This window comes from Halichoerus grypus, chromosome 7, assembly GCF_964656455.1.
Source record: "Halichoerus grypus chromosome 7, mHalGry1.hap1.1, whole genome shotgun sequence".
In the NCBI taxonomy this organism is placed as follows: domain Eukaryota; kingdom Metazoa; phylum Chordata; class Mammalia; order Carnivora; family Phocidae; genus Halichoerus; species Halichoerus grypus.
Genome location: NC_135718.1, coordinates 875401 through 891703, shown reverse-complemented (window position 1 = coordinate 891703; position 16303 = coordinate 875401). Strand labels below are relative to the sequence as shown.

Sequence of the window (16303 nt, the reverse complement as noted above, 5' to 3'; positions counted from 1 at the left end):
TTCTGGTCCATAAAATACTCCTCAACAAATTTAAAAGAACAGACATCATACAAAGTATGGTCTTGAACCACAATGGAATTTAACTAGAAATCAGTAACAGAAAGATAGCTAGAAAATCCCAAAATACTTGTGTCAAAGTTCAGAAATAACAGAAGTAAAACCAATGAATCACTGAAGTAATAATTAGTAAAAGTTTGCTGTGCACACATCAACAAGACAGTTTGCAAACCCAAGCATTCCAACCAAAACATGGAGTGGGGCTCTGGGGTATATTGTTATAAAACAGCTCAAGTGGTGTGGACGCAGTGATTTTATTCTTCGCAGTGATTGGTTATGATATTAGAATTCTCTTAAATGATGGGAGTGATTAGCGGTTACCTCATATCAACCTTGGGAAACAGATTTTTAGAGACATAAGCAAGGAATGACCCAGTTTAAGTTAGCCTTGCAAAATAAGCTAATTTCACCTTTGTTTGTATGACTCAACTGGCTTTGTCTGCTCAGGGAACTTTAAAGGCTGGTCTCTATTTGTTTTTTACTTTAACACTTGGATATGAAACAATACACTTCTAAATAACACATGAGTCAAAGAATAAGTCTTGAGAAATTTTAAAAATATTTTGAACTAAATGAAAATGAAATATGGCTTATCAAAATTTGTGGGATGTAGTGAAAGCAGTGCATTTGTAGCATCAAATGTATGTATTAGAAAAGAGGTTAAGATTTAAAATCAATAATCTAAGGTTCTGCCTTAGGAAGCTAGAAGAAGAGCAAAATAAATCCAAATCATAAGAAAAGAAATAATAAAAATTAGAGCATAAATCAATGAAATTGAAAACGGGAACTCAATAGAGAAAATTAACAAAACCCAAAGCTGATTCTTTGAAAAGATCAATAAAATTGATATACCTCTACTCAGGCTAACCAAGGAAAAAAGAAAACACAAATTACTAATAGTAGAGATGAGAGAGGGGTCATCACTACTGACGCTATAGACATTGAAAGGATAATAAAGTTATACTGTGAACAGGTCTGTGCCTATAAATTTGATGATTTAGATGAGCCAATTCCTTGAAAAATACAATTGACCAAAACTCATACATGGAGGACTAGATAATCTGAATAGGCCTTTTGTCTATTAAGGAAATTGAATCAATAATTAATAAATTTCTAAAAAATAAAGCACCAGGCCTGATGATTTCACTATGAATTCTACTAAACATTGAAGGAAGAAATTATTCCAATTCTTTATAATCTCTTTCAGAAAATAGAAGCAGAGAGAAAACATTCTGACTCCTTCTGTGAGGCCAACATTACCTTATACCAAAACCAAAGAAAGATATTACAGAAAAAGAAAACCATAGGCCAGTAGCTCTCATGAACATAAAATACAAAAATTCTCAACATAATATTAGCAACTTGAATTCAACAGCATGTGAGAAGAATCACACAGCATGACAAATTGAGATTTATTCCAGGTACGCAAGACTGGTTCTACATTTGAAAATCCGTTAATCTAATACATCATATCAACAAGCTAAAGAAGAAAGCTACATGATCATGTCAATGGATGCAGAACAAGTATTTGACTAAGTCTGACACCAATTCATAATCAGTCTCCGCAAACTACTTCAACTTGGTAAAGAACAGCTAGAGAAACCTACATCCCATATCACACGTCATGGTGAGAAACTAGATGCTTCTGGTCTTAAGTCAGGATGTCCACTGTCACCATTTCCCTTCAACATTGCACCAGAAATCTTGGCTGTGCGTTAAGACAAGAAGAGGAAATAAAGGGTGGCAAGGAATAAAACTCTCTTAGTTCTCAGATGACATGATTATATAGAAGATCTGAGAGAATCATCAACAACAAAAACTGGTACAAATAAGCAAGGTTGCAGGATACAAAACTAATATACAAAAGTCAGTGACTTTGCTCTACCAACAGTAAATAGGTGCAATTTGAAATTAAAAACAAAATACCGTTTACATTAGCACATGCACAAAAGAAATACTTAGAAATAAATCTAGCAAAATATGTACAAGATTAGTATGAGGAAAACTACAAAACTTTGCTGAAAAGAAATCAAAGAGGATCTAAGTAAATGGAGCAATATCCCATGTTCATGGACAAGAAAACTCAACATTGTTAATATACTGGTTCTTCCCAGCTTGATCCATTGATTCAGTACAATCTTAATCGAAATTCCGGCAAGTTACTTTGTAGACATCAACAAATTGATTCCAAAGTTTACATGGAGACACAAAAGACCCAGAATAGTCAACCCAATATTGAAAGAGAAGAACAACGTTGTAGGACTGACACTGCCCGACTTCAAGACTCACTATAAAAGCTACAGTAATTAAGACAGTATGGTGTTGGTGAAAAAAATAGACAAAAAGATCAACGCACAGAGTAGAGCCCAGAAACAGACCCCCATAAATACAGTCGACTGACATTTGACAAAGGAGCAAATGCAACACAATGGAGCAAAGATGGTCTCTTTTACAGATGGTCCTGGAACAACTGGACGTCCATTGCAAAGTAATCTAGAGCCAGACCTCACGCCTTCACAAAAGTTGACTGAAAGCAGATCATAGACCTAAGTGTAAGGTATGAAAGTATAAAATGCCTGGAAGGTAACGCAGAAATGGTACGTGACTTTGGGTTTAGTGATGACTTTTTTATATTATTTTATTTTATTTTATTTTATTTTATTTTATTTTATTTTATTTTATTTATTTGACAGAGAGAGACACAGTGAGAGAGGGAACACAAGCAGGGGGAGTGGGAGAGGGAGAAGCAGGCTTCCCGCTGAGCAAGGAGCCCGATGCGGGGCTCGATCCCAGGACCCTGGGATCATGACCTGAGCCAAAGGCAGACGCTTAACGACTGAGCCACCCAGGCGCCCCGGTGATGACTTTTTAAATACAGCGCCGCAGTCCATGAGGAAAATTGATGTGCTAGACTTCGTTAAAGTTAAAAATCTCTGCACAAAACACTGTGAAGGGAATGGAAAGTCAAGCCATGGACTGGGAGAAAATATTTGCAAGAGACACATCTGATAATCCAAAATATGCAAAGAACTCTTAAAACTCAACAATAAGAAAACAATCTAATTAAAAAATTTCAGCAGACATCTCACTCAAGAAGAGGTACGGATGGCAAATCAGACTGAAAATAGGCTCCACATCGTGTGTAAGGAGACACCACCACGCACCCGTTGGAACGGCCACCATCCAGAGCGCTGACGGTCCCAGACGCCAGCAGGACGAGGAACAGCAGGAGCTCCCACCCGCGGCTGCTGGGGATGCAGCGTGGTGTGGCCACTTTGGACAGCGTGGCAGTTTCTTACAGACTAAACGTAGGCTTACTGCACAGTCCAGCAATCCTGCTGCTTGGCATGTTACCCGAAGGAGTTGAAAACTTAGGTCCACCCAAAAACCTACAGAAATATTTATAATATCTTTATTTATAATTACCAAAAACTGGAAGGAACCAGAATATGTCCTTTCTAGGTGAATGGATAAGTGGACTGTGGTCCATCCACACAGTGGAATATTACAGAGCAATAAAATGAAATGAGCCATTAAGCCACAGAAGGACAGAAGAACCTTAAATCCATATTTCTGAGTGAAAGAAGCTGGTGGGAAAAGGCAGCAAGCGGACAGTAAGGGAAGGCGGGAGACAGAGGGTGTAAGTGGTCTGTGTTGCAGGGGCTGGGGAGGGCGGGGGAGTGGGCGACGCCCCGAGGACACGGCGCGGTTGTCAGAGCCCTGGGCACGCGCAGCACACGGGGCCCTGACCTCCAGTACGGACCTCAGCGCGTAACAGCGAAAGCACATGCGCCGTGTCAGCGCGGGACAGACTGTTGGGGAGGGCGGGGCGCTTCCCATTCAGTGTTCTTACTCCTGACACTGCTCTAAGAAATCAAGTCTGTTCTTCAACAAAGCACGAAGGCCTCCTTTTGCTCCGACTCCCCCAGCCTCTTCCTCTTTCTTACGGCAACGAGGGTTTTCATCTGAAGCAGAATTGTCTCCCTGCGACAGTCTCTTCTCCCCTTCTCCATTGACACGCTGCGGACCGCGTGGCTTGTGGAGGACCGTGGGCGTCCATCCTGGGGGCATCCACCCCCTGCAGCACAGGAATGGGTGCCCCCGGCGGCCCGGTGTCGTGACTCAGGCTTGGCTCCAGGTGCTGACCGCTGGAGGGACAGCTGGGCCCTTGCTGGGCGTCGGTGGCAAAAGGAGGCAGCTCGAGAAGGCCCAGGGAGGGACAGGAGGAGGGTGAGGCACATCAGGAAGCCCACACTGCAGGCCGAGGCCACGAGAAAACCGTCCCATTGCGGGTGGGGCGCCCAGGCCCGCCATCCCGGGAGTGGTTAGCTCCCCTGCGGAGCCCCCCGTGCCAGGGCAGGTGGCCCGCAGCCTTCTCAGGTGGGCGCTTACACTGCCCCCCGGTGTGGTATTTGATAAATGCTGTCCGTCCACGGACACGGATGAGTAGCTCCAGGAAGTGCCTCCCGCGATGGACACACTTCTGCACCATTTCCAGTGGTGGTGGGTGTCGGGAATGGGACGTGGTGGGCCACGTGGGGGTCACTTGTTCATTGACACAAGCCGTGCCCACCTGCCGCCTGGCACCAGCCTCCTGGCTGAGGGGGTTTGTCCTGTGTCCCCCCACGGGCCTCGGAGGCCGTGGTGATTGGTGAGGGGACAGAACCACATGCACCAGTCACTTTGGTGATCGTCCCCATGTTTGGGAGCAAGACCAGAGAGACAGTGGGCACAGTGAGCGCGCAGCTCGGCATTTGGGGGATGGCTCCACGTCACTGCTCTGTCCTCACTTCCCTCCATCACCAAACGTCCCATCCTGCCTCCTGCTGGTGGGGCAGATTGTCAGAGTCCTTGCCCACCAGTGTTTGGCTTTGGCCTGGGGTTCACTTTCCCCCCAAACCCGCAGTGCCCAGAGCTTTGTCCCTAGACACTGCCCGTGTATCTCATTCCCACTCTCTGCCCCCATCAGTGGGTCCGTGGGCCCAAGGTGTTCCAGGAGCTGCAGGTGGGGACAGGGAGCGTGACCAACACAGAAACGGACAGCACACTTCATCCCTTGTCCCCTGGCAGTCTCCTAACAGCCGGGAGCTTCACCTCGTCCCAGGTGTTCCCGGCCCAGGAACAGCCGTCTGGGCCCGCTGCTGCCCGAGCTCCCTGCGTGGCATCTTGTGGGTGCCACTTGAGAGACCCCACCATGGGCGTGGAGCGATGGAAAGAAGCAGGCCTGGGCCTGGATGTGAAAGATCTAGACCAAGCCCTGTCCGCGGGGGCATTGGTCCAGGCGTGGGGTCTGGGGAGCGGCCTACGCCGTACTCCGTGTCTCAGTCTCACAGAAAAACTGCTCTTCCTTGGACATGAATGATGTCGGCTGCATGTGAGGAGGAAATCGATGTTATTAAGTAAATTTGTATTAAGGTATGAGTGAACGGTTATTCTGCAGCCGTCCTAAATATATTCACGGTTTTAACAGAGGATGCCAATTAGCCCTTGTAAATCTGCAGGCTGGAAGCTCTTAGGGGATAATGAAGTGGAGTGTCGGGCTCCAGGTCGTGGGGTGGGAATTTACGAGCCACTGGCGTCCCCCGGAGCAGCGGGTCCTCCCCACCCCGCGGCTCCCCGCGCTCCCCGCGGGCCACACTGCTTGGGTGGGGTGCCGCCGTGAGGTCATTCATGTCACCCTTCTGCTCTTTTCCAGCCAAGAAGTATAAAAAAGTCACTGGCAAAGAGATCTACTCGGACACGCTGGAGAGCACACCCATGCTGGAGAAGGAGAAGTTTCCGCAGGACTACTTCCCCGAGGTGTGTCCCGGCCACCGGCCCCCCGGCGCACTTACCCCTCAGAGCATGCGCCTCGGGAATGAGGAAACGGAGCTGAAGGCCTCGTGTTCCGGGGAGGGGGTTCCCATTCTGGCTGCCGCGTGCTGCAGCAGGTGGTCTTTCTGGGAGGTTCTCAGGCCCACGTGGGTCCATCTGGGTGGTGTTTGGTGGGGGCTGAGGACCTGCGTCATCTGTCGTTACACGAATCACATTTTCTAACATCATTTCCAGGCAGAGTAACCTTCCCCATGAGAGGCAGGAAGATAATCGTCAGTTCGTTGTGGGGCCTGGAGAAGCCAGGGGCCCCCCAGCAAGTGTTAGACGGGAGCAGGTGGATCTGGCCGCGGTGCTGGGGCGCGCGGGCGTGTCTTCCCTGGGAAGGCTGGGCGGGCCCTCTGGCATCTCACAAGTAAAGCCTTGGGTGCTGCCAGCCAGAAAACCAGAGCCGAGGGTGCCCCCTTCCCGTGTCCGGGGGTGCCCGCACCACGGAGCTCAGAAGCTCGGGGACAGCAGGGGCTCCTTAACCACCCACCGCTCAGACAGTTAACCAGGACGTGCTGATCTATTTCCAGTGGGTTTTGGTGCCTTTTTGTGTGGTTTTACTATTTGAATGCGGTCATGACGCTGCACAGATGACCTTGGACTCGGGTGTTGTAGCAAACACGCCTGCCGGCATCTTGGAGCCTGCTAATCCCGTCTGACTCACGCACTGACCCAGAGTTGCGCGCTGTGCCCTTCCGTCGTCTGTGATTGAAGCATTGGGATGGTGTGTTTCACTCGCCCGTGAGGCCCACCTCCCCGCCGCGGCAGAGGTCGGCTCAGCGCAAGAAGCATTGCCCCACCGGGTCCCCCTGCACGAGGACTGCTCACTGTCCGTGGAGACGCCCACCAGCGCTGGGAGCTGATTTTCAGCAAGGCCGCAAGCGCATTAACTTGTTTATGACCCAGGCCCGGGGTGAGGGAATTGTGGCGGACACCGTGAAGGATGGGTGCAGCTGCCTCATCGCTCGTCCCTGAGCCAAGGACGCAGTGTCGGGGGCCGGCCTGTGTCCTGGCTGCCCCAGCCCCCACTGTCCCCTGCTCCTCTTGACGTTGCAGCATGGCCAGAAAGCTCTGGAAGCAGCGGAGTGAATCCTGGCAGTCCTCCCTGAACGTCCGTCCAGGGCTGCTGTCCCCTTGGAGATGCCGAGGGCCATAGAGTCAGCTTTAGAGCTGAGCGGGGCCACTGAGAGTGACCACGGGCCCTAGTGGGGACAGCGGGCTGGAGAGAGCAAGCTCTCCACAGCAGGGAGATCAAGCTCTAACAGGTGCTCAGGGAGGTTTGGGAGCAGGTACCCCTGCGTCTTCTCTGAGGGGTGTCCCATGGCACCCAGCGGCTGAGAAGCCCCCAGGCTCCTCTCAGCTGCCTCTTCCGCTCTGTTTCATCAGCCCGACTGATTGTGCCAGAGACCCCGGGTCACCTGGCTCCTCCGTCCTCAGCCCAGAGCACGTCCCAGCCCAGGAGGGCACTCACCTGCGCCTGGTGGCTGGCTGGGATGTGCCCCAGAGGGGTGGACACGAGGGGCCATGCCCCTGGGAGAGGCAGGACTCTGGGGGTCCCATGGCGTGATGACACGAGGGCAGGGTGGGGGCACGTCTGAGGCCGCCCCCAGCAGTGCCGTCTGTTGGCAGCGTCCGGCCGCCCGAAGGCTGTCAACTGGCGCTTGCTGAAGAGCGAGTGGCTCACGGTGCCCAGCCTCCACGCGGAAGAGCTGAGCAGCTCTGCGTGCGCAGGGGGAGCTCCGTGCAGTGGGGGGCTGGGTATTTACTCCACGGCCCACGCTCACTCCCCGAGGGTAGGACACGCGCCGATCACTCTGTTTGTGATGGATTTGTGTGTGGTGCTCACCTCCCAGGTCCCTCTTCCTCCCACCACGGGTCCTCTCGTCCTCGTCCTCAGAGCCCAGGTCCCTGGAGGCCCCCGGAACCGGTCGGCCATGAGCTGTGATGCTCCCAGAGACCTACGTGGCAGGTGCCACGTCCCTCTGGTACTAGAAGAAAGAGAGCAAAGCAGTGCCCCACGTAGGACGCCCCAGGAGGAGTCGGACGCCTGCTGAGCCCCCAAAGCTCTGTCCATCCCTGCAGGACAGCAGGCCTCCTTCTGAGGGGCTCCCTGCCCCCCAGCCCTCAGGCTGTCCTCTGGGCCCGGCATCTGCAAACTGGCTCCCTAGACCACGGCACGCGTGGGGCCCTGCGGCCTGGCCCCGGATCCCGACCCTTCCCTCTGCTGGCCCAGGCCATGTGCGTGAGGAGGCTTGGGGTCGGCGTGGGGGGGGTCAGACGAAGTCTAGGGCTTCAGCTATGGCGTCCCACGTCCTACACACCCGCCAGAGGGCAGACGCCCCGAGGGGCCTCAGTGTCTGTGAGGTGGCTCCGAGGGGGTGGATGACAGCCAGCGGCCGCCTCTCCCCCGTGGGAGGAGTGCGGGGCATCCCGGGTGACCACGGTCCCATCCACAGGCAAGGGAAAGGTTTTCTGGAAGGAAAGGTGGGGTGTCACTGGGCAGATCCCAGTCTGTCTTCTGGAGAGCAGTGTGTTGCTGGGACTCGGGTGACCCCCAGAGTGGCGGCACCGGCCTTCCTGGGGCCGCCGTCCTTACTCCGTTTGACGTGATGTTGCCGCGTTAGAAGTTGTGTCTGGTCCGTGGGGTCTGTCAACGTGTGGATGTGGCAGAAGTGAGCGTGGCATAGTGAACAGAAGGAAAAACTTATTTAACAAAAATCCTGATGCTTCGAGCATCCCGTCGGTAATGTTTTTCAGGTGTGCAGAGGTCTGCGTTCCCTGAGGCTGTGGCTGGGCAGGGCCCCAGGGTGCCACGCAGCAGAGCTGCAGGGCGCGTGCCCGCCTGGCGCCGGCCCTGCTCTTGGGCCTCTGAGCCAATCCTTTAGCTTTATTTGAACACATTTTGGGGGAGGGAATTAGTCTAAGCCTGATTTCTCTTCTTTTATTACCTTCACTTAAGGATAATCTAAATGTAATTACCATGATGGAGGCATAATGCAATTCCAAATAATTACAGCTCACTGCATATAAAACTAACAAAACTTTCTCTGCTGATTTATGGGTGCTTTTGGCTCGGCATGAATTTCAAATGCTGCCTCTGGGAGCAGCACTCCAGATAATGTGAGACCATTTTTAAAAAGCAGATTTGTGTAGTCGATCAGGGCCGAGGCATTTTTTTCCTCTTGCCCGTAGTGAGAAATTGGTTGTTACCATAGATCACAGGGACTGCTCCAAGCTCTTATGAAAGATGGATTAATTTCACTAATGCTCCAAAGCGGGCCTTTCACGGGCAAGGCTGCGTGTAGATAACCTCCCCACAGCCTCCCTTTTCTCCGCGCTGATTTATGCCGTCCTTTAGTGGATGAACCGTCCTGCATTCACCATCCATCTGCTGGCTAAAGGAATCCTATTAACAGGGGGTCTGAGCAGGGACTTAATATTGCAAGGTGAGCGATGTGGCACAGCCCCCCCCCCCCCCCCCCCCGCCCAATGTGACGTGGTTTCATTCCCTGGCGACAGCCTCTGCAAGCAGGGCGTGCACCTGGCCACTGCTGCCCGTACACGGTCACCCGCAGGGAGGTTTCGGAAGGTGCTGGTGACCAGAAAGTTTCTGCACGTGCATGGAATGAAACAGATCAGTCGACATTCGAGGGAACCCCCAGCCTGTGACGGAGGCACCGCTTCCTATCTCCGTCCCTCCCGGGTGCAGGACAGCTGTGGGCGTGTGCGTGCATGTGTGTGCGTGTGCATGCGTGTGCGTTTCCACTAGGACGTCATGCAGGGAAGCCTCACCAGGCGGGCACTTGCCCTTCTGATGATTGGGGTGTGTTCCTGGCCCTGCCCTGCCCCAGCGTGGCCCAGGTGAGCGTCCCTGGGTCAGGGCTCAGCCACAGTAGGGAAGGGACGGTCCCGACAAGGGGCTGAGGGAAATTCCAGTTCTGGTTCCTTCTGCAAGGAGCCGGTGGTCTTGGGCAGGTGACCATGTTCAGCCCTGGTGCTGCACCCTGAATCTGGCGTGCTTGTCATGACCACCTGCCCAGCCCTCGGGTAGAAGGACAGGGGGCACACCAGGGGTGAGAAAGGCGGTTTCTGGAAGGACCCCCGGTGCAGCCCAGTGCCGCCCGAGGACACATGATCCCCCGCGGAACCCAGGCTCCCACATGTCAGGATGTCCCAGGCTCTAGCCTCACTTTTTCATCCTGGGAATTACTTGGAAATGCAGCCTAAACACATTTGTAATTATAATGATGAACTTACTTCAAAAGTAACGTATTTTCTACAAACGTTTAGTAAAATATTTGGTTGTAATAATGTTATATTGTTAAGCTTTTTTGAGGTTTATTTGCAATGTAGTTAAAAATCTTAAATCTAGTTAGAATCCTAAAATTACAATTACAATTAAAATTACAAATCTGTATTATATAAAAAAGTAACACATTAACTCATGTTTTATGTACGTATTCTGTTAATAATGTTAACGATGCCCCATTACTGTGGACAGTTTCAATGTCTAAAAAAAGATACATGCATGCACAGTTATTGAAGGTACGTGTGCGGTGTCCGTGTGCAGAGAGACCTTACTTAACACGTAACTGACAATTGAGAACAATCATTAATTCTTGGTTAATTATATTAAATTCACAAATGCCTTCCAATTTTAATGGACGTGAGATCCGAGGTGGTTGGGTCAAATTCAGCTTGGGTCTCGGCAGCACGGCTCGGCTCTGGGCTGGGACGTGGGGTCTCACGTCAAGCATCTGTCCCGGCCATGCTGCTCTTGTGGAAGCAGGGCGGGCGCCCCCGTCCTCTCCTCGCACACGCGCCCCGGGTCCTGTGGCTGCGTGGGGAGAGCGAAGCCCGGCGCCGGCAGAGCGTCAGCGACTGTGCGTGAGACGAGAGAAGACCCAGGTCAGGGCCAGTGGGCGTTTGGCTCAGCCTGGTGAGCTTGGTGGCGGCGGGGGCTGGTGCGTGGTGGACACTTGGCAGCGGGAGGCTCCAGAGCTGCGGCGTTTGCACCTGGAGGTTGTGGTGACCTTGAAGGCAGCACCCCCCTCCCCCCCCCGAGCAGGGCGTCACCATAGGAACCCAGCCGGACACCTTATGAAGCTGGTCAGGAGGGAAACAACAGGTGGACGGTGCCTGAGGGGGATGTGGGGTCAAGCAGGGGTTTTAGCTGCTGAATTATTCGCATTCGGTAAGTGTCTAGAGCCCCTGTGATTCTGGACTCCCCCAGGGAGCACTTTCTGTCCGAGCTCCACCCTGGATCCACATGGTTACCACGGGCACCGCGAGCCCAGGCCCCCGAGAACATGTGCGTCACCACGGCCATCCTCCCGTCCTCCCCTCCATCCCCCGAGCTGCTCCTGCCGGCACAGCGGAGGGACGTGCTCCTGGGGCTTGGGGGGGACTGCACATGTCTGTCCAGCTTTCTGAAGTGTTTGAAAACTGGGGGTTCAGGGAGGTCTCCCCAGAGCCTCCTGGGGCTCGCAGGGCATGTGAGCAGGAGCCCCACTCCCACTGCCTGGGCTGTGAGCTGCCCCGTCCAGCGTGGCTACTGAAATGGAGTAAATCCAGACACCACAGACCATCTGCCGTGCTCGATGGCCCTGCTGGGCATGGCTCGTGCGTGGGGCAGCGTGACACAGTGCGGCACCCCTTCTCCGCCGGCGTGAGCACACGGGACAAGCCGGTCACCTGCACTGGACGAGGGACGTGTCAGCACGGCGGGTCTCTCCCCTGCTAGGGAAGCAGCCCTGGAAAGGGTGCGGGTGTGGCGTCCTGCCCCTCACGTCCCCTTCAACCAGCAAGAGGAGTGTGGGAAGCCAGGGACCCTCCTCCCAGCTTCTAGAACACAGGCAGTTCTTAGGGCAAGTGTAGCAGAAATAAAAAGCGGGTTTCTTTGGTCCAGCACCCTTCTCTGCTGACAGGCTCTCGTCCGCCAGGGCCCAGCCCGTCCCCGCTAGTGGGCAGCTCCAGGCAGGGCCTTGGCGGGCGCGTGCAGCCCTCCTCTGCTCAGCCGGGGCGTCCTCACCCAGAAGGTAACGCTGACCGCGCCGTTCCCTACCTTTCCCGTGCGCTGAGCGTGAGGCGCCCTGGCGAGCTTCGTGTGGGACGCTTACGAGGCGCACACTTGGGTTGTGAGCAGAAGACCTTCGGCGGAAGGATGAGCGTTGCTCTTCCTGATTGAAAAAGCGTCTTGGGTGTCTGTCCCCTTCCTCTTTTAAGCTGGCTCATCTGCGCAACCTGTTTGTTTTTCAGTGCAAATGGTCGAGAAAAGGCTTCGTGCGGACAAGATGGTGTGTTGCAGACTGGTACGTTTATCGTGGCGACTGTCACCTTGCTTCGTAAACCTCGGAACGTTTTCCCTGGCTTCTATGTGGTGTGGCCGCATGCCCAGTCACAAGCTGCCCACCAGTCTTCGGCCCGCTTTGTTTTCGGAGACTCCATGTGACACCGTCCTGTTGCCTGGGGTCCCAGCTCGGGCACAACGCAGGCCCCCCCGCCTCCTCCCATGGGCACAGGCATCCGAGTGCCACCCAGGCAGCCCTCCGCAGGCCACAGTCAGCCGCAGTGGGCACCGAGCACAGGGCTGGCAGACCCTCCCCAAGTCGACCCTCGGGCCTGGCCTGCCTGTGGGCTGGCTCTCCGTCTGGGGCGGCCCTTGCTCCCTCAGTGGAATCTTCAGATTCTCGCACCTGCTCTCCTCCCCTGAGCTCCCTGGGACCACGGGTCTTAGGGTCCTAGAGCCGCATGCGTCCCGTCAGTGGCCGTGGGAAGGCCTTCTGTCAGCTGAGGGCACGTCCGGCCAGGGGTGGGGGCGCTGAGTGAGTGCCTGCCGGGTGTCCCATCCCGGGCAGGCCCTCAGCCGCCCCTGCGGTTGGCACAGTGCCCTCCCTGGGGCCTTCGGGTGGCTCTGCCCGGGGCAGGGGGGCAGGAGCTGCAGACTCTCCAACAGAATCTGGCCAGTGCCCTTTGCCCGCGCTCATGCCTCGCTGGCCACCGCAGCACAGCGTGGGCGCCAGGGAGGGTCCTCGGGTCGCCGTGTGGCTGAGAGGATTTGCTTCCGCTGCCCTCCTGCCACCCGGGAGACGGTCGTGAGCTTGGCACACGCGTTTCACAGGGTCCTCGGCCTCGCGGTCCTGGCACTGTGACGACCGCGGCGTGCTTGTGCCGCACGCTGACCTTGTGAGGCGACACATCTGCGGTGACGCCCAGGAGCTCTCCGTGGGGTGGGAGGGCTGCCGGCCGGATTCTGGCCTCACCGCGCGCGTCCCTGCCGAGCGGATTCCCTGCCGCGGGGCCTCCCTGAGGGGCTGTGAGCTTGGGGGCTTCTCCCGAGTGGAAGGAACCGCTCGTGCCCCTCCTCTGGTGTCACGGCCCCACGGGGAGCAGCCGATGGGCTCCGGGCGGCATCGGGCCACACCCCCAGCTGCCCGTGACGGGGTCCAGGCCCCGGAGTCTGCTGTCTCCTCCTGCTGCTTCCTCCCTCCTCCCTCCTCCCTCCTTCTCTCTCGTCCCCCCACCCCCTCCTCCGTCCCTCCTCCCGTTCTCCTCCTCCTTCCTCTTCCTTCCTCCTGGTTGAGGAGGGTTTCTGCAATCAGGTCACATCTCTTTCTTTGGCAGGAAACAGCCCTTCTCAGTTGGTCGGACGCATTTAAGGGCTGACCCTGAGGTCACCTGTGTCCCCCTCTGACCAGGCAGGGGACGTGCTCTGGGTGGGCCTGGAGCAGCCGAGGAGGACAGGAGTGGGTGCAGGCGGCGCTGCCCATTGTGACCCTTGGGTGCTGGCCCCACATCGCCCCGGGGAGCGGGGCCACGCTGGTGCCCTGCAGCGCCAGCCCTCTGTCACCGTGTCTCCTTCTGTCCCACAGTGCCTTTGACTTGGTCAACATCCATCTTTTTCATGATGCTTCCAATTTGGTCGCCTGGGAGACAAGCCCTTCGGTGTACTCGGGGATCCGGCACAAGGCCCTGGGCTACGTGCTCGACAGGTGGGTGCTGCGCGTGCGGCCCCTCCCGCCCCACCTCCTCCAAGGTCGGGGCTCTCTCTCTTTTAAGCCACTCGTCCATGTCTGTTGTTTTCCTATTGGCCAAAACACAAAATTTGCAAATGTTGCCCCAAATCCCAGCCCTGGTCCCAAGGCTTGAGCATCCTTTGCTGGACAGACCCGAAGGTGGGGGGCCTGACTCCCTCCCATGTTGTGGGGAAGCCAGGCGTACGGAGACGTCTGCTGAAGCGTCAGCATTTCAGCCAGGGGCTCGGAGAGGCCAGTGCGTGCGTTCTGCTGGCCCCAGGCGAGCCTTCCCATGGTGCTGCTGGGCTCGGGGTCACGGCACCTGGGAGCGGCCGTGGGCGCGCGAGCTCAGCTCTCCTGGCTCTGTCTCTCTGCAGCCCAGGGCCTGGGCGCGGGAGTCCCAGTGGTCTTGTGCCCCTCCTGCCCAGGCTCCAGCCAGCCTGTCCTCACTCTGCTCCTTGAGCTCCCTCGTGGCTGGTGTTCAGGACCTCCTACCCTGGACCCCACGAGGCCTGCCACCCACCCATCCGTGACCACGCTGTGTGACCTTCCGCAGGGTCAGGGCTGGTGGGCATCTGGGGAAGAAAGGCAGCCCCTCATACCGTGATTAACAACAGGGTATGTTTGGTCCTGAACCAGCATCAGCATCCCTCTTGGTTTGCAGATGAACCTTTGCTTAGTTGGAGCCTCGGCGCCCGAGTCTATGGGGCTGTCTGGTTCTGCCCGGTCCTCAGATCAAGCCCTCCCCTGCCAGCTTGCATGGCCTGAGGGACGTCAGCGACCCCCTTGGCCCTGGGGGAGCTATCACTACCGGATGGGGTCTCCCCGTTTCTGCCCAGGCAATCTCAAATTTTCCCCGGGGGCCCTGCCCCACCCCACCTCTGCCCCTGTGCCAGAGCACGGAGTTGGGCATCCGTGGAAATGGGCCAAGGACTTAGACTCTGACCTTTGACCCCTCCCGCCTGCACCCAGCACCGCTCCACCCTGCCCCAAGCTCAGCCCTGGCCCCGGCCTGCGTGGGGCCTCACCCACCCCATGCACGATCCTTCTGGATTGCTTACGGGGCTCAGTAGGGATGCGCTCTGGACAGGGAGTTGGCTTTCATCCTTGTGCTGTCTGGTGTGGGACAGTGGCCACCGGTTCACCTCTAGGGCTCCCGCTGCCTCCTGCCAGGTCCACACGGAGGAACCGTGAGTGTGAGACGCAGGTTGGTTGCATCTGTGCTCCTGCACACTGAGGGCTTTGGACCTCAGCCCAGAACAGGTTCTGGGTGGCTGCTCTTCAGGGGCCTCCCCTGGCCTCCCAGGCCCAGGCTGAATGGGGCTCAGAGGTGGGACTGGTGCCTGGGTACTGGAGGGCTGTAGAGACCTGAACCAGCCTGAGGTCTGGGCACGCTGGGTGGGTCCTGGTGCTGCATCCCAACATGCCGGCCCGTGGCCGCCCGTGGTGGGGCTCCCCCCATCCTCTTCTCACCCACGCCCACTCTGGAGGGCCCCCAACATGCAGGCCTCCTCAGCGCCACGTCGGTGCAGGTGGAAACCCTCAGGTGGGCGCTGGCCTGGCCGTCCAGCTGGACGGGGCCAGGAAGACAGGGATGTGCGAGGGAGGGCCCTCTGGGGAGGGCTCACCTCGAGGGGGCCGTGGGCTGGCTCCCCACGCTGAGCTGCCTGGCTGGGGTGCTGTGGGCGGGCCAGCAAGCCCATGTCCGGGGAGCCAGGACCTGCTCCAAGCCGCAGCCTGTGTGGGTCTTGCGGCCTGACGGGTTCTGTGTGGGCTGCCCCCGCTCGCCGGGACCTCCCGTGGAGTCTGGGGCCAGGACACAGCCCTGAACAGTCTGGTCTTGGTGACTGTAGTCAGGCTGTCGGTGGGGTTTCCCGTTACAGCGTGTCATGGCCCCACTGTCGTTCCTCCACGGCCTTCAGGAAAGCAGCCTCTGGGTTTCGGGGCCCTCTTTTGCGACTTTGCATTCCCATGAATCGCTTCTGTGGGGAGCTCAGCCAGCCGCAGATCCGGACCTCCACCGTGCAGGGCTGGGCCGCCCAGCACAAAGGGCAGCTCTGTAGGAGCGGTGAATAACGGGCTGTCCTTTCATCGGGGCGGCTAACCTTTTGGCAGCCACCAGCAGACTGCATTCTGCTCTGCCGATTGGGAGGACAATGCCATGCTGGCCCTTTGAATGGACGCTGCCACCAACAGTGCCCCATTCACAGCGTTGGGAACCTCGGGGAGCATTGTCCGCCGTGCTCTGTGGGGACGCAGGGAGACAGCAAGGAGGCTCCTGAGAGGGGAGCCTGCCCGGTCCCAGCTTCATCTCCCCATGGCGTCAGACCCCAGCAGCCTGGCGTCCCCATCCCCTGGCACTGGAGGCCGGA

The 16303-nt window shown here is 56.2% G+C and overlaps 1 protein-coding gene across 3 annotated transcripts in view; it reads left to right on the top strand.

Annotated features, from left to right (window-relative positions):
- Window positions 1-16303, top strand: part of INPP5A (inositol polyphosphate-5-phosphatase A) — a 173684-nt gene that overhangs the window by 114717 nt on the left and 42664 nt on the right. For all 3 annotated transcript variants that reach the window (XM_078076937.1, XM_036080065.2, XM_036080064.2), the window contains 3 exons: window positions 5753-5856; window positions 12175-12227; window positions 13788-13907. In XM_078076937.1, coding sequence (XP_077933063.1) covers window positions 5753-5856; window positions 12175-12227; window positions 13788-13907 — 277 coding nt within the window. The remainder of the gene's footprint in view (window positions 1-5752; window positions 5857-12174; window positions 12228-13787; window positions 13908-16303) is intronic.